The 18,451-nt window shown below is 36.5% G+C and overlaps 1 protein-coding gene across 2 annotated transcripts in view; it reads left to right on the top strand.

The window, feature by feature from the left end:
* PPM1A (protein phosphatase, Mg2+/Mn2+ dependent 1A) overlaps nt 1–15,858 on the top strand; it is a 29,723-nt gene extending 13,865 nt beyond the window's left edge. For both annotated transcript variants that reach the window (XM_050898453.1, XM_050898454.1), the window contains exons 2-6: nt 850–1,701; nt 3,521–3,638; nt 8,677–8,785; nt 11,399–11,456; nt 13,858–15,858. In XM_050898453.1, coding sequence (XP_050754410.1) covers nt 868–1,701; nt 3,521–3,638; nt 8,677–8,785; nt 11,399–11,456; nt 13,858–13,887 — 1,149 coding nt within the window. In that variant the 5' untranslated portion in view covers nt 850–867 and the 3' untranslated portion in view covers nt 13,888–15,858. The remainder of the gene's footprint in view (nt 1–849; nt 1,702–3,520; nt 3,639–8,676; nt 8,786–11,398; nt 11,457–13,857) is intronic.
* Nucleotides 15,859–18,451: the final 2,593 nt, after the last annotated feature.

The following is an 18,451-nucleotide window of genomic DNA, read 5'->3' as shown; positions in this document are numbered from 1 at the left end:
ACAGATTTCCTTAGACTTGTCAGAGGCAGTTGTCTTTCAGTGAAGCATGAATACATTAAGGTTTTAAGTAAATCTGCAGCACAGACATCTGAGAAGCTTGCTGCGTAATTTAACTGAAAAATCTAAGGATGAGCTTTCACAAGATGGCTGAGCCAAACTAATGGCTGGCTGCTGCCTAAAGGGATAGCTGCTTTGTTCCTTCTGAGTCCTGCTCCTAGTTATCCAGTGTTGCCTGTTCCTTTATGCAGACTCTGGCAGCATCTTGATCATTCAGATCACTTTATCTGTTTAAAAAAACAAAACAAAACACCACCAACCAACCAAAAAACCTCAAACCTCCTCCCCCAAAAGAAAACCTAATCAGTTTGCTTTTGTTTCCCCATCACCATTGGAAAAGCAGAGTGTGAGCAGGACTTTGTGGCCAGCAGGTAGGGATCTAGGGAGTGCCAGTGTCCTGGAAACATTGAACTCTTTCATTGGCTCGGTAATTGCAGGGAACATAGCTATTCAGATGTGTACCAGTTAACAAGTCCTCTTTCAAACTAATTTCATACATACCTATACTAGAGGTTTTTGTCAGAACCATGAATGATAGTGGAATATAAATTCTTCAAGTGAAACAGCTGAAAATACTTAAAAAAAATATGAAGAGTGCAGTTCAGCTAGTAGCAGTGTCCTTGTTTAAATTAGATGAAAGCAATGCAAATTCGACTTGAGGGAAACACAGAAGTCAGCTTTATATCTGTGTATTTTTGTCATCTTAACGTTATTTGGGCTATTAGTTTCCAATAGGATGTTTAAACAAGAGATGTTTAAGAAATATCTTAATAATCCTTTTTTTCTTTTTAGAACTGAAGAAAAGTCATCATGGGAGCATTTTTAGACAAGCCAAAGATGGAGAAGCATAATGCCCAGGGGCAAGGGAATGGGCTTCGTTATGGTCTGAGTAGTATGCAAGGCTGGCGAGTTGAAATGGAGGATGCACATACGGCTGTGATTGGTTTGCCAAATGGACTTGATGGATGGTCGTTTTTTGCTGTATATGATGGGCACGCTGGATCACAGGTTGCCAAGTACTGCTGTGAGCATTTATTAGATCACATCACGAGCAACCAGGATTTTAAAGGGCCAGATGGGCCACCATCTGTGGAAAGTGTAAAGAGCGGCATCAGAACAGGTTTTCTGCAAATTGATGAACACATGAGAGTCATCTCCGAGAAGAAACATGGCGCAGACAGAAGTGGGTCAACAGCTGTGGGTGTCATGATTTCTCCCCAACATACGTACTTCATCAACTGTGGAGACTCGAGAGGTTTACTTTGTAGAAACAGGAAGGTTCACTTCTTCACACAGGATCACAAACCAAGTAATCCACTGGAGAAAGAGCGTATACAGAATGCAGGTGGCTCTGTAATGATTCAGCGTGTGAATGGCTCTCTTGCTGTTTCAAGGGCACTTGGGGACTTTGATTACAAATGTGTCCATGGGAAAGGTCCTACAGAACAGCTAGTCTCACCTGAGCCTGAAGTTTATGAAATCGAGAGATCAGAAGAAGATGATCAATTCATCATACTGGCTTGTGACGGTATCTGGGATGTTATGGGAAATGAAGAGCTGTGTGACTTTGTAAGATCCAGACTTGAAGTCACTGATGACCTTGAGAAAGTTTGCAATGAGATAGTTGACACCTGCTTGTACAAGGTAGCCAGCCTTGAGAGAAGAAGTTTACTGTGTTTTCACTATTAGAAGTTTATGAACAAGTTAAGAATAAGTTTTGATTCCAGTCTATAAGTATCCAATGCTTAATGTTAACATGACTTTGACAGTAATTACCATGATTCGCACATGGTAATTCACAAATGGTGATAGAGGGGGAACGAACACACAACAGAAACAGTATGGCTTTCTGGATGGTTTTGGTTAATGAAGAGTTTAAAATCATGTACAGATATGTTGTGATCGCTGGGAAACTAGAAGCTGATGGGAATTTATGGGCAAGCCAAGGACAATGCCCTTTTCTGTTTCACAGCATACTTTACAAAATCTTAACTCTTAAGACTTAATCAGGCTAGAGAATATTCTTTCCCTTCCTAATCTTCCCCTCCTTTCTTGGACACATAGTAGTAACATTACTGTCATAATTACACCAAGATAAATGCAGAATGAATGAACCTTGACTTCATGTTTTGCAGTTTAAAATTTCTTCTTGACTATATGAAGACTTGACTTCCTAAGTTAGTTTTTATTCTGGTTTAATTACTGTATTTCTTATTCAGTGTTGTGTGATACAGCTCTGAAACTAGCTCAATTCAAAGATGATGGGACTGTTTTGTTTAACAAATCTATGTAATTTTGTCTACAATAACTTCTACTTTGTATTAATAAGTTGCAGGATGGTGCAGTTACAGAAGAGATTTGAAGTATTGAGTTTCATAGCTTGACACTTAATTTTCCAAAGGCAAGCTATAAGTCATAATGTAAAAAAGCCAATATTTTTGATACTAAAGAGACAAGACAGCATCTCCGCTCCTGCCACATGGCTAACAAGGTCGTTGTTTCCCTTTTGGAAAAACGTAATTGCTTTCCAACACTTCGGCAGATTGATAATGCATATATTTTTGTTCACAATTTTTCTCTGGTAATCCTGAAAACAAATACCAGGGAAGGAACAGTGACTTGTGGGTGCTGTAAGCTTTGCAGTAGCCAACTGTCAGCACCTCCCCATACACCCATATACTCTTGTTTTAAACATTGGCTAGTTCTTGATTTTGCTGACTTCAGTGGATTTAATTGGTGTTAAAAGTTAAGCGTATGGATACATGTTTGTAGACCAGAGCACAGGGGTATTGAAAGTAAACTAGTTACTTCTCGTAAGCAGAATGTGTTTGTATTTTAATGTATTCAAGTATTAGGGTTCTGTTTAGTTGGAGTTTTAAATGTTTCCATTTCAAAGAATGCTTTTGTAAAGGCCTGGGCCCCTTCCAGCTGGTCTTTTAACAGATTCTCTCACTTGTAACTTTTCTTGTTTTAAAAGAAAAGGGGAAAAAAACCTCTAATAGCTGTGTTTTTAGGTGGAAGCGCTGTCTGAATTCAACACCTCCCTACTTAGTGCTTTTAAGCAGTAATGATTTTGTTTACTCATCTAATATTCAGCTGTTTTCCCAAAATGATTGGATAGTACTTAAAACAAGATGGAACACGACTTTGTTATTACACATCACTCATAAGTAATGTCAGTTTTTAAAAGACAATGGGCTGTCTGTAATTGGCTCCATGCAGTCTTCAGACCATAAAAGAGGAAAGAACAAAGTGACTTAAAAGTTGTACTGAATGAACGGGCAGACTTCTGGAATTCTGTAAGGGGGTGGAGGGAAATTAAGGCTAATGATAATATTAATCCATAGTAGTAAAAGTTGTATTCTGATACCGTATGATTTGTGAATTTTTGTGTGTAAAATGCTTTGATGTGTATTTAGCCTGGTGTGTATACCTTCTCAAATCATTTTTTCTTTTCCACCAGGGAAGTCGAGACAACATGAGTGTGATATTGATCTGTTTTCCGAATGCACCAAAGGTATTGCCAGAGGCGGTGAAAAGAGAGGCAGAGTTGGACAAGTACCTGGAAAGCAGAGTAGAAGGTGGATCATTTAAAAAAAAATAAGTAACTTTGTTTCTAAACAGACTCCCTGGCCCCCTTCCCCTTCCAACAATTAAACTCTTCACACATACAGGCTTTTTAATAGACCTTCAAGTGCCATTGGCCATCTAGTGTACATCTCTGAAAAAGGCACTCATATAGTCCTGCTGTATGTCCTGAAAAAATCTGCTATGAAAGTGCAGCAGCCTATAGCCCTGAAAATTATTCAGAAAGGCAGAGAAATAATTCATTTGTGCTCAGTGTTCTTCATGAGTCCGTTGACAGCGCTAACTTCCGACCAGTAAATCCTGGTTCCTGTTATATGGAGTTAAATGAAATAATCAGAATATCTTGCAAAGTGTCTGTGAAGATGGTAATTTGAGTGCCATTTTCCCATATAGTTATGTACAAATTAGTTAGCCATAATATTTTATTATCCAGTTATGGTAGGGTTACAGCTTGATTACTGTCATCTTTAAGGCACCTGCTAACATATCTATTTATTTGAAAGTACGTCAGAAATTTGTCAAAGCTAATCTTTAAGCATTCATGATGAAAAAAAGCTGGGAGCTCATCTTACTCTGATAATAACCTCAGAATTTTGCTTTAAGTTTGTATTTCGGGAGTTCTTAAACTTTAAAGTGAAACTGCAAGTCTTAGGCATTTTGGGTCACCTAACTAAAAATGATGCTTGAAATCAATTTGAGTTAAAAGATTTCTTGTTAAAACTGGATTTATAGTGCCTTTTGGTATTTAAAAATGACCACAGCTTGGAGTTTGTTTCTGAAACATAAGACATGATGTATGCATTATTTGCATAGGTTAAGTCTGTTTTTGAAGTGGACTCCTCTAGACCTATATGTTACAAGTCTAGTTATGTGTATATACTCCAAGAATTCTTAGTAGAACACAGGGCATGATATGCAGAGTTCTTCACAACTACGGTATCAGTGATTAGTAAGTTAGAGGAACATATGTGCACATTTTGCTCCTTAACTTGCATGAAGATAACACAGTGCAGCTTCAGAAATTTTGCAGATAACTTGCCTACATGGGAATTCAGGATTCGGACAAATTAATGTGCAATTTTAAAGCACTCACTACCTGTGTAGGTGCTCCTTCAGAAAGTCTCACCTTTCTCAAAGGCCTCATTTGCAAGGTCTTGGCAAACGACATCTGTTCTGCCCTTGAACAAATGTCCAGACAGACATTTCTGTGTTTTAATCTAACACTTGCCTAGTAGGAGAAGTTGGTGCACAGTAAGCAATAGTGTGAATCTTTTTGACAGCGTAGCAGGAATATCCAAGTGCATGGTAACACTGCATGAGTTAAGTGTCAGATGGTTTTCTCCATTTCAAAGCAGTGAGCAGTTTTGCACCAGGCATTTGAAGAGCGTACTATGTATGCCCACTCACAGAATTGGTGAAGAACAAGTATGCTGTAAATTCACACATTAATTTACAGCATGCTAACTCTCCTAATTTGGGCAAGTATTGCCTTCGTATCTTAGATATTTTGTCTGAGTTCAGACAAACCCATGACCTAGAATATGAAAATATGTTCAAGTCAAGGCTGCATCTTCAGCTGGCCTCATTGTACCCCAGGAATATCACGGTGAGGAAAGCTGACGTTTTTGTACAGACACTTCATTTTGTAAATGAAGAACCTAAACACTGGAACCACACGTGATTATGGTACATACAATGAATTTGGCTGGCAGTACTTTGCAGTTACACAAATACAAAATTGCAGGAATGAGCAAAGTATGGTACTTGCATAGAGGCAGAAGGATTCTGTATGTAGTTATAAAGCACTTTAATACTAATTTAATGGGATGATGTCTGAGCAACTTGAGGAAATACATTGTACTTCCCCTCAAGGGTCTTTGCTTCTTTTTTAGAGTTCTCAATCTTTTGTCTATTGTTGCACAAAGATATTATTTAAATTAATGAATATGTAGTAGACACTATTCAACCCAGCAGTGATTGGTATCAGCTGCATGTAGAATTTGGCCTTTTAGGTCTTACTCATGAGGGAAGTTGAGAGGCTGAACTAAAGCAGAACTTCAAGAACAGGAGTTGATTAACTTTGTTACATTTAACTTAATTCTTGTGCAGTTAAAAGTGTTTCCTGGTATAAATGGGTAATGCAGTATTGGCTAGTAAGGTAGGACTGCTACAGCATCTGAAACTTTGAACACTACAGTGAATAATCTTGCTGTTATCCTAGGATACTTTAAGAATGGCAGTGCTTAACTTTAAAAGCCTAATTTTCAGCTGAAGGAACTAGAAAATACAAAGAGTACTTTTAGAATGATCTTACTAATCTGTGATATCAATTTAAAGTTAAAATTCATTAAAATGGAAACTTGGTGAAAATGCATATTATGTATTTTTATGCACTTCAGTACTCAGCATAGTCCAATAAGTAATGAGATTTGATGCTTACTAATGTGCATTTTTTTTCTGGTTGTACTTCTATTCCCTCAGCCCGGAATATATCTTTATACTGTTTAGTAGTGCAAATTTTAAGACTGAATAGGACTTAGTATTGATGGTCATCTTGAATAAGGAGAGGTGATTCAGATTTTAAAAAACATAGAGAGCTTTCTACTTACCATGCCACCTAGGGCTCTCCTTTTACTAATCTTGATGTGTTTGTGGTCCAGATTCATAGCTACAATAAATAGTAATGGAAGAAGAAGCAAGTGTAGAGAAGCATCTTTGTGCCATTACTTGCAATAAATCAGTGTTACTCCTAAAATACTATGTGAACTTAATGGTGGAAGTAATCAGTCATTCCAAAATGTGTTGCTGCTATTTGCACTAATATGTGTTATTGATGTGTTAACTCTAAAAAGAAACTTGTCTAAGCTTTTTTCCTGTTCTCAGTTTTTTACATAAAAACATTCCATAATAGATAATCCTTGCAATATTTATACCTATATAGAGATAAATAACTTTAAGTTAGCTGTTATATGTTCCTTCCCATATTTTCACAAAATCAAAGCTCTGGCTTTTTTTTAAACTTTGTGTGGAATTCCCATTCAGAATATGAAAAAGCAGATATGTTTTGAATCCTTTATTTTAGGGTTGTAAGTACATTTTTCCAGTACTTGATGCCATGAAAATGTGTAGAAGGTTTAAAAGTAAATGAAAGGTTGGGGGGAGGGTTGTAAGATGTATTGAAAGAAGATAATTCCAATAAATTAAACACAGCTAGCAGACCGACTCCATTTGTTGTGTCTTCAGTGTTCATTCAGTCTGTATCTATAGTTTTATCAAAATATAAATGTATTCATTTAGTGGAGATTGTATGTTAAATGTACTGCAGTTACAGGTTGTGAAACTGTGTAGTATAGGTAAACTATAAAGTCCTTATTTTTGTACAGCAGAACTTTAGCACTAGCACAATGTAGAATATACTAGATGTTCAAAATTGCACAATAAAGGAACTTGGCAAACCAAATCTGAGATCTTTGCTTCTTATTCAGATTTAAGAGTGTTAGATTATTTATTTACTAAATACTAGATGGTAAAATGAATTTTGGCTATAGATTTTGAGGAAATGGCAAGTTTTTGAGGTGTCTATGGTGTGTGGTGTCATGTATTTAAAATGTAGGTTTTGAAGTAAACAGCTTAAAGCTTTGTGTTGCAGAGTTTGACACTGGTTGAGGGCTAGACAGTGTTTCCACTGTACCTTGCAAATAATTTACACAGCCTGACTGCAAAATAGAGCTGATGCTTTTTGTAAACACACACAGCCCTGAAAAACTATTACATGCACAAAAAGTAATTCACAATTGTTGTTTTTAATTTTTTAACTAAAAAGGACTGGATACATGTTGGTTTTAAAAGCTTTTAATGTGTCCTGTCTCACTAATTAAATTATAAAATGGAAACTTCGTATGATCTTCTGGAATTATCATTTAGGGCAAAAACTGAATGTTAGAGTATTTTTCAAAAGTGGTACTGATGAATTCCAACTATTCTTCAAGCTGTGTAAATGCTTTATTACATGAGGAATAGTGTGCGTGTACATACGTGCATGTGTGTATATATGCACGCATGTACACTTTATTGTATGTGTGCTGCAGTATTCACTTGAAGATCAACAATGCCAAGTCTTAATAATTCATATCTCTTATAATTTTTAGGAGCTCATGTTTACAGAGAAACTGATGAGATGCATTTAAAAAAAATGTGCTTGTTCTTTAAATTTCATAAAATCCCTATTGAAAGAGTGACTCTTAAGGGGTGGTGTGGTCTGAAATCTCTTGAGTTCAAATGAAATTGTCTACTTATGACTTGGGGGGGGGGGGGGAACAGGCCTAAGAATAAAGTTAAAGAATTAATTTCTTAGCAAATGTGACTGTGGCTACAGTACAGATTTTATTCACCCAGAAGCTGGAGTGAATCAGCTTTAAATAACTGCCCAATATTCATATATCCCCTAAGTGAGTTGAGGATGGAGCTGTCTCTTAGATGTGATGTCCCTGGCTTTTAATTTGTATGTAATAGTTCTTGAAACTTGCATGTTGCTGTAATGCAGTGAGGTACAAGTATTGGCTAATATACATACAGCCATGGGAGTTATTTTTAATATGTCTAACCTTTTGTTTCTTGAAAATATTACACTTTCTATGATGGCAATAATCTTTTATCTTCTGTTGCAGTGATAAAGCTGATGTTAATATCTACCTTATGCCCAGGGCATTTTGTTGGGAAGATATTACATCTTCTATTATATCTAATGTATAGCAGGAAAGCCATTAAAGAATTTTTTCCCACTTTTATTAGGTAGCTGTGTATTTCTGAAACCAGTGTGCATGTTAACAGTTAGCAGTATCTCTTTGTCAAATCTGTTACAGCTTCTTTTTCCTATGGAACCAAAGTTAACAATTACCATGTTGAATATGGTCTGTCATTTTTTTATATATATTAACAGAAGTTAAGCTGCCTTTTTATAAAACTGAGTGTTTCAATCTTTTTAAGTTAAATTTGGACTGCACTTACAAAAAAAGTACTTCTGATTCCCAGAGATCATAAAGAAGCAGGGTGAAGGAGTCCCAGACTTAGTCCACGTGATGCGTACGTTAGCAACTGAGAGCATCCCAAACCTCCCGCCAGGGGGTGAATTGGCAAGCAAGTGAGTTCACATCAGTGTAAATGTGGTTTTTGATTTAAATCGAAATGTAACTGTAAGGCCACTCTTAAAAGTGGGGGGGAGGGAAGAAGGGTACAGGACAAAAGGTGATGATCTGTTCTCCAGTTTTTATTACTCAGTTGTTCTGAATGAAAAGGACAAGCACGAGAACAGAGTTAACTATGAATCACTACTAAAATTAAATGTCAAACTGTAGTTTTGGGAAGGACTGAGGGTTTTTTAAGGGTGGCCTGAGCGTGTCTGTTTTTTGTAATTAACTGGGTTTTCTGGGTGGGAGGTTACATTTGAAGATGCAAAAATAATGCACTGACTAGTAGTTACTTGGGTGTGTAGTTCTACACTTCGACAAGAAGTGATACGCATACGATGTTTTGCTTGGCAGCTTTCTTTTCTTGTCTGTAGCTAAAGCAATGTTGTAATTGCTTAAAAGTTTGCTTTTGTATCTCTCTGCTTGTGACAAATCTGAAAACTAGATAGAAGTCTATCAAAAAAGAAAAGTGGGAAGTTAAATTTACAGCTTTATGTAGGCTGGCTTTGTCCTTGAAGAGTTCAGTGTTGATGCTCTGTGGCTTCTCAAATTGATGTTCAGTCTTTAAGGAAGCAATGCGCTTAGCTCGTTTGCACACCAAACCAGGTGCTTTTTGGTTCAAAAGATTGTTCATGAACCTGTGCTGTGTTAAAATGGATTGGGCACATATGGTACAGACTACATTTTTAACCCTTCCAAGTATGGTTTTTGTATTGTTACACCAAAACATGGAGACTCTAGGTATATAATTGAATAAATGATAACTGAAGTGTAAAGATGACTTCTACAAAACAAAATTGTTCTTATATGAACTGTTTGACTAGGAAGAGAAGAGATGGCAATTTTATATATAATAGCAGCATCTATTTAGGATGTGTTGCTCTAGTCTTGAGGTATCAATGAGTCAGTTACTCATGAAACATGGCGTAAAAATTGATTTTTCTCAGTCTCCTTTGGGTAGCGGTAGCATCGTGGTTGTGAGGAAGTGCTGAAGTGACTGACTTCTGTGGGATTTTGTGTCTTAGTGATGCTAGTTTGAATAGGGATTGATAGAAGTATGGATTTAATTGGATGTTAGCGTAACTCACAGCACTACTGCCGATTTGGAAGGAAAATAATGGTTTTCAAGAAACCTGCCTTTATTTAGAATCAAAGATACCTATTTCTTGAAAGATAAGGGAAACTTTCCAGTTCATACGTACAATGTACTTTACGTGTAATTGCTTGTTTTTATTGCTTTAAATTCAGCCTCTTCCGTGCCCTATAATCATTTGCTAGATTCACTATGATGTTTATACTGCTGCATGGTAGTTCCTGACTTTTCAGTGTTACGGGATGATTATAAAGCCTATTGTCTGCTTTTTTCTTCTAATGCACTCCTTTGTGATTGCTCTGCATGCATTCATGAGCAGTTAAAACGTTGTTCTTTGAAGTTTGTTTTGTATCGCAGTTGTGGTCTGCTACTTCATACTTGGTTCTGCAGAAGGGGATCTGGAAGAAAGTTGCTTTTAAAGTCCAATCTATAATTCCTGTCTTTTATTCCCCTCTTTCCTGCCTGCTCCCCCTCCAAAGTTGTTTCCTTATATGCTGGATAAGGCAAAGGCTTCCTCTTCCTTCAGCTTCACATTGTTTGGGGTTTTTTTGAGTATCAGTTTTCAAGAAAACCTTTTCGCCCTGTGTAAAAATAAATAAATAAATCATGGTGCTTGTTTACATGTTGTTTGCAATTTTTCTGTTAATATTTTATCAATATATTTTCTATCAATATTTCTATCAATATTAGAAAAGCCGAGAATCCCAGAGATGACAGTTAATTACAAGCTACCTTAAATATGCTAAGCAAATTTTTTTTCAAAGGAGGAAACTGTCAAGATGCTTGAGTTAATTTTTAAACATTTTTTTACCAGATAAAATTCTTCTCAGTCTGAAGATAGGATACATAGAACTGCTATTTGCAGTTTAAATTTTTTTGAGAAAAGTTGCAAGAGAGTATTGGACATATACTGTAAAAGAGTATTGCTTCAGAAATAATTTTTCCAGGTTTGCACGTGGAAAGTACATTTCAGAATGTAACACGAACAAAAATGTACTTCAGAATGCAATTTTTCTGCATCCAGAAAATAAACACTACTCCCCATGAAAATGCCCTAATACATGAAGTGTATTAGAAATACTACTAGAAATATGCAGAAATACTACTGCAGTGTTCATCAGACACACAAATGACCAGGGCATTCAATGTCCATCAAGTTTTCTGATACCCTTTTTCAAAGTCAAGAGACATAGCACCAAGTAGCATCTCAGCCTCTTCTGAAAGTCAGATTGTGCTCTTCTCCTGCTGAACTCTGAGTGGTATTCAGCCTTGTTTTTCTTGAACCTAAAGGTTTTAAAGGATACAGTAGCTGTGTTCAATGTTTAATAACACTTAGTGCTAACTTGCGGTAAACTTGGTTCTGTGTATTTAAAACCTTTTAAAGTTTTCATTTTAATTTAAAATTGTACTTAGGGAATTTGAATTTTAAAAAAAAGACACAACCTTAAAATCTTGTGGGTTTTTTTTGCTCTAGACGGAGTGTGATTGAAGCCGTTTATAACAGACTGAACCCCTACAGGAATGATGATACTGTAAGTATCCTTTCTCTTACATTATCTTTCCCCCCACCCCAATTATTTTAGCAGTTTTGTGAAGAAACATACTGCTAGTTCTTGTTAAAAGACCCCTTCCCCCAAAGAAACAACGGCAATGTTGTGCTCTTTGGACTATGTTTTGTAATTGTTTTCTGCTGCCTTCTGCTGATCATAGTCTCAAAACTCCAGTATGGTTGATTCGTTTGTCCTCTGGAATTTCATTATTTGACTTGGGCCTGGTTTTCCAAATGCTTTCCTGCCACATGGTAGAGAGTCATGTATATTTTTTTTCCCTCTTGTGGGAGACGTTTTCCCCCAAATACCAAGAAGAAAAAGGCTATACTTGTAGGTTAAACAGATTTGTAACTGTCAGCTTTAAGGATATATTAATTTTCCAAATGGACTGCATAAGCACTTTTATTCTTAAGCATAGAGCATCTTACAGCAAGCATACAGTTTAGGTTCTTACATGTCAGTGATCAGAGTGACATGAATCCACTGTCAGTGGGGGAAAAAACCCTGAAACTCTATGAACAGTGATCCCAATTGTAGTTACATCACTGGAAACAACATTCTGTCACCAAAAGTGCTGTACTTCATAAAGTAGTTACATTGATCCTTTACCTATCAGCAAAAATTACTTACATGCTTAGATGTGACGTAAGTGAAATGCATCCAGACATAAAGAATAGTGCGTTGGCTTTACAACTGGGTGCTAGTTTATTTGGCAGTTCTCATTATATCTTTAGCATATAAATTCCTAAATGGTGGCTGAAAGAGGTTGCTTTACCTTCAAAATACATTCTATAGTATGTTACTGTTCTACAAATGTACAGTACACAAACTTCATTGTTTTGTGATTATGTTGGCAACTTGGATACAGAAATTTGCATACTAAATAGTTGGCATGCAGCTCCTACTTTTTTACTCACTACTGCTTTTATTCTTCATCCTTGCACTTGAAACAAACACAACCATTTTGGTCTTTCATATAATTGCTCTCCTTTGCTACTTCTGGTCTTGAAGAAAAAACTGGAGGTGGTACTTTTGCAAAGGGTAATTTTAGTGATTTTGTTTTTTTTTTTTAACAACACCTCCGTGCCAACTGTTCTTCTTTATGGTTTGTAATGAATTCTGTGTGCAAGTTTGAATGAAGGGTGCAGAACTTTTAGTGCTAAGAAATTGGCATATGTGGCATTGCTGGAGACTTAATTAGCCTCTTTTCTCTCAAACGAATCAGTAAGGCAGTGCTTTTAAAGAGGAGTAATATTTCTACCTCCTGCAGTCTTAGTAATGATAGGGAAGTGTAGCTGTGGAAGCACCAGCATACACTGTTGTTAAAGCCCATCATGGCCCTTAATTACTTAGGGGAAGGTAGCAGGTAATGCTGAAACAACCGAAGATTGCTGTACAGAAGCAGTTTGCTCTGATGCCTCTGCTGCTGACTTAGCTGTTGCTTCAGCTACCGAGCTGTGGTCCCACTTCTTAGTCGTGGTGTTAACCTATGTACCCAACTGATGAGGCAGTTAGAGAAAGCTGAATATAGAACAATCTAAGCAAGGGAGAAGGAAACAGACGTGATGCAAAGGCAAATGGATTAAAAAACACTTACTAGAATCAAATATTCAACTTGTACTAGGATTTTTTTTTAACTGATAGCAGGAATCGGTTAAACATTTTTCAGGGGTGTGGTAGTTACACAAAATCCACCGTTGCCTGTGGGTGTAAATGGACCGAATTTTAGGGATACTCAGGTATTGGATGCATGGTTGTAATGCCATGTAGCGTGGCCATGCGGTTATGATTTAAAGCACGGCATGTCTCTGCTTCCAATTTTTTTCTTATATACATTTTTTTCTCCTTGCGGTTTTATTACCATCCAAAATTAGGGTTTCCTGCAGCTGCCCAAACTACGCTTCTCTAACCTTAAATTATAAGTGTTAAAATTGATCTGAATTATAACAGGGTGTCAGTTGATGACCGTACCTTCCTATGCAGCGAGGGAGGGCTGAAAACACAAAAGATGGTAATGATAATAACAAATGGCATAAGGCACATCCTGCTCTTTTAATGTACCTGTGTAGTAAGTGTATCCATTTTGTATTGCTTCTAACTACTCTGAGAATGCTTTTGAATAATGTTCCTAGAATATTATTTGGAAGATCGATAAGGCTGTTATAAAACACTTGGTCAGATTTTGAAATGTCTTGGTACTAATGCTTCATTAATTAAGCATATGTGGGTTTTAGATAACTTCTTAAATGCTATTTCTGAAAGGGGAGAGAAAACAGACTCCTAAAATGATTTAAGTCTTTACCCTTTTCAGTCTGGATTATCCAGAAACTACTGTAACTATGGGCACTCCAGACTTTAAAGGGTTCCTTCTTTTTTCTTTAAGGATTCTGCCTCAACTGATGATATGTGGTAAAGCTGCTCATCTAGCTGTGGAGTTCACGTTTCATCCTTCAAATGAAAGTGCAGCCCAACCTCAGTGACCCTTCTTAACATCCATCCTCAACCTTAATTAACGAAGGGAATATGATGTGTTGGTGAGAGTGACTACAGCAGTACGACATCTAGCCCAGGAACTGATCTTTTTTGTAAAACAGACTTCTGTAAACGTGATTTCAAACCATAATTCATGTTGTAAATCAGACTCCAGCAATTTATGTTGTATGATTTTGTTTTTGTAAAGTGCAATTGTCTTTGTACAAAATGCTCATATTTAATTATGAACTGCTTTAAATCACTATAAAGGTTAGAAGAAATGTTTGGCTTGTGTGATGCAACAATATATATCCCTTGAAATTCATGTTGTGGTTTTGGATTGCAAGGAGCAGCAGCCTAGCCAGCTAGGTGCTCAAGAGGTGCACAAAACTGTAAAGATAACTTTTTGTATTATATGAAAGCTGAACTTGTGGGCAACTTACCAGAGATCACAGTGTGTGAATTTGCTTGGCAATGGAAAAATAACTAAGTAGTGCACATTCTTCAACAAACGTATATCGTTTTCTTGGATGCACTCCTGCTCTCACATTGAGTTAAAGGGAGTTCTGATTTTGACTTCAGTGGGAGTTAAATCATGCCCTATTAATAGTATCGTGTTCATACGCGTACAAACCTTGGGATTAGAATGCCTTGATTCTTTGCACCTCTTTTTTCATTAACCCTTACCTGAAACTACTAATCACTGAGCACGAACAGGCAGCTTTCTACATACAGTAGGAGTCTGCAGCATTTTTACAATCCTGATTGGCTGGGTCTGCTGCTGTTCCAAGTAAAATACTTTGAATTCCATTTTATCAATAAAGCTTGATTTAACAAACAAGAAATTTATCCATAAATGTGTAATTCCTTTTTTCCTGCCTTTTAAAATGTCAGTGCCATTGTAAATGATATTTTACATGTGGAAGAATATTTTTATTAATTGGTAGCCCATTTTTAAAATGGGAAGGATTTTGATTATTGCCCAAGACATAGCCATATGCTAGAGGATGATGTGGGATTAATCCATTACCCTATTTTTTACGAGTGTGGGGTTTTTCAGGCTTTTTGGTGGTGTTTTTTTTTTTCTCCCCACTGAAGATGTGCATTGGTTTGAATTTGCCTACTGTTTGATAAAAATACATTTGTCAAAGCCTGACAATCTTTAACATTTTATGGTGTGTGTTTTTAATTGACCCACTTACTTAGAATGAGAGACTAGTGGTTAAACAGTACTTGTGATTTGAGATATAGCATGTTGACAATATTTAACTGTTCGTTGTTTAAAATTCTCATTTAAAATTTTATAAGATAATAAACTAATTTGATTTAAGCTTAGCTTTCTCCCACTGAGCATACAAAAATTAAGTTTTCAAGTCAGTCGTGTTTGCAAAACTGCTGTTTTGTGCACCTTGTATTGTCTTTTTGGTTGAGAATATTGTATTTAATATGTAGTTTACTCATTTAGTAGGCAGATTCCCCAAAAGGAAAATCAGTAAAACAAGTAGATTGTAACATTTACTGCAGTTAAACAGAATCAAAACTTGATGTATAATTACTTTTTGATAGGAAAGTGTAGTACAATGCATTTTGCTATATTTGTCTTTCCCTAACTTTGAAATATACATATTTGTATATATAGCCTTAAAACTAATGCAGAGTTAGGGAACACTGAACAGTGAAAAAGTAACTTATAGTGTCTTGGAACTAAGTATAGTATATACCAGCAAACTTTTCTTTTATCCCTCTTGTCTATGTGGGGTGCTTAAACGTAACTTCATTGTATTCAGTTTGTAATCTGTTCAAGCATGAATGAAGAAAACATAAGCACTATTTGTATTTATAAATTTATAGCAATTTTTGCTTAAAGAACCAGTTCCTTACCTACCTATGAATAAATGCTTAAAATGTCGAATTTTGTTGTAGAGTGCAAAACTATAATAATGTTAAGTTATAGCTTCACAGGCACCTAATTAACAAGCATATTTAATAATACATGGCGTATTAGTGCAAAAAGCTAAACTTAATTTAGGACTAGGCAGATAAAGTTCTGTACTTTTTCATAGAGACTAAAGTTTAGTTTTGGAAACTGCAAAACCTTGAACTGGACTGTGGAACCTTTGAGTTTTAAACTTTAAAAATCAGAAGCAAAACCGTGGTGTGAAAAGCCATACTTCAGACCATAATCTAACTGTCTCAGTGACAAATGATATATTTGAAGCCTCTTCTTATGAGGTCTCCTAAAGGTTAGAAAGAAAATAATTCTGCTATTGCTACAGGCGATGTAACTAGGTTTGAGGGTAGTGGAAGAAAGCCCGTTTCAGGCCTTTCTCTCTCCTGCCTATGTTCAGCGTTTTGATGAGGTCAGAGCACTGAATCTATTACGTATGCATAAACACTGCCATTTTAGATACAGATTTTGATTACAAAATATATGAAGTATATAAAGCATCCTAGAAAAGAGGCAAGCTGTACTTTTCACTGCTCTGAAAAGAAAAAGGCACTTTTGCACCTTTGTGCATCTCCTTCTTGCACCAGAAACTTTTTTTAAATGCTAAAAACATTAGCACCTCAGGGGCAAGGCAGCAATTTTTTTTTTTTTTGAAGTATTGTGTGGTTATTTATTTCCCTCTTGGAAGAAGATTCCTGTGTGACAAAAATGAAAATTGTGTGATGTTAAAAGATGTATTTTTAAATACATGTTCAAATAGGATGGTCCCAATTTGCTTGTTTTTAAAAGGAAATTACATTTGTAAAGCTACTTTGCTTCGTATGCCATGCAACTTTGTTTTCCTTCTACATTTGACAGCTTCACTGGCTTCAGTTTCTGTGAGTTTTGTTATAGTCAGATTAAATGTTTCACTGATCGTTCTGGGAGAATACCTGTACTGCTTTATAGACAACTGTTTCAAATAATTCTCACTAATTCAGCATTGAAATATGTTCAAGACAGAGGCTTCTAAAATGTGTTTTAAAACCAGTGTTGGATTAACTAAATGCAATTACATCAAGTAGGGTCCTAGATTTGCAAGGCTTTGTAAATCCGTTGTATCGGTAGAGTCCCAGGTACGCATGGTGGGGCGGAAATCTGCAGGTCCTGTGTAAGTTATGAAGCCAGGGCCTTTCAGCTGGCTTGCTCTTACCTAGCCAGGAAGCAGCACCACAAAGACCTTGATGCATGGCCATCATTCATCTTAATCTTCCGGCAGAAGTCAGAGTCGGAGAGAGACATTTCATCTGCTTGTCATTAAACTACGCTGAATTGCTGTAATTGCGGTAATTGTGTCATAGTAGCAAGGTGCCTGATGAATATTAAGCAGCAGATGAGTAAGGGTAGCACTTACCTTGATAGTTCATGCAGGTGCCAAAGCTAATGATTTTAACATGTACTTATGATAAACTGACTTCAGCGTCCATTAAATTGTTTATTGCAAAGCTGGTACTGTCTCAACTACGTAGGTTAAAATCTAAGCCGTTCTGCTCAGTTCAAGAATTGGAAACTTAAAAAGGTGATTTAACAAAATTAGGGAACAGTTTTCACTTCAATTGATTCCCTGATAAGAATCCCATCTTAATTTGATGCACTGGGATAGGATAGACTTCCTATTGCATTTCATTTTTTAGTAATTTATGAACTAAGAATATAGTTTCATGATCAACTTATATCAAGACTAAACTATTGCTGTAAGTTTGCCCCTACTGCCCTTTTTGTGGCGGCAATCATGCTTATGTGGCCGTGCAGTTAGGAGAAAGAAAAATCTGTACTTTTCAGCTGGGTAGGTTGATAATCCAGCTATGGGATGCTGGTACTAGGGCAAGATGCAGAGTGGGGAGACAGGACTGAGAGCAAAGGAATGGTTGCACCACTCCTTCTGCCACAATTTGGGAAACCACACCCTGAACGCAGATAAATGATTGACCTGGGTAGGGAGTATCGAAGCCTTTGCAGATCTTTCTCCACTCTATACTTAAGACAAACATTCTGCTTTGGTAAATACTCTTTTCCTTAAAACTGGAATCATGAGACTTTGGTTTTAATGTCGCCTTGTGTATGAGTTCCATGCTGACAAACTTATTTCCTGTTCGCTTTCTCTAGACATGTGTCGCTCTCTCCTGTGGGATAGACAGCATGCCTGCCACAATTAGGTTAATGATATGATTGTTTACCTTATTTCAGTGTACATCAGGATTTCATCATGCTGAGATGTTCACCTTCATCTCTACCTGCACCTTCTTGAATTGCGCAAGTGACTTGGTATATTTAAATTTCTTAATATTTAAACTTCACGGTGTCTGAAACAGGCTAATATTTAGTAAAATGTTACCCTTTTCCTCATCGTTCGGCAAATACAGTATTTTAATACAAACCTGATGTACCTTGCGTAGGTTCAGAAACAGCAAACCTGTGTAGAGCTGTACCTGACATTTTTCTATAGAAAATGGAATTGTTACGCTGTGCCAAGCTTCATGAGGTGTGAAAATGTCTCCTAGATAACTAGTATAGCTCT

This window comes from Gymnogyps californianus, chromosome 5 (genome assembly GCF_018139145.2).
Source record: "Gymnogyps californianus isolate 813 chromosome 5, ASM1813914v2, whole genome shotgun sequence".
Taxonomy (NCBI): domain Eukaryota; kingdom Metazoa; phylum Chordata; class Aves; order Accipitriformes; family Cathartidae; genus Gymnogyps; species Gymnogyps californianus.
Note: the sequence above shows the minus strand (reverse complement) of the source record. Positions and strands in the feature narration are given on the sequence as shown.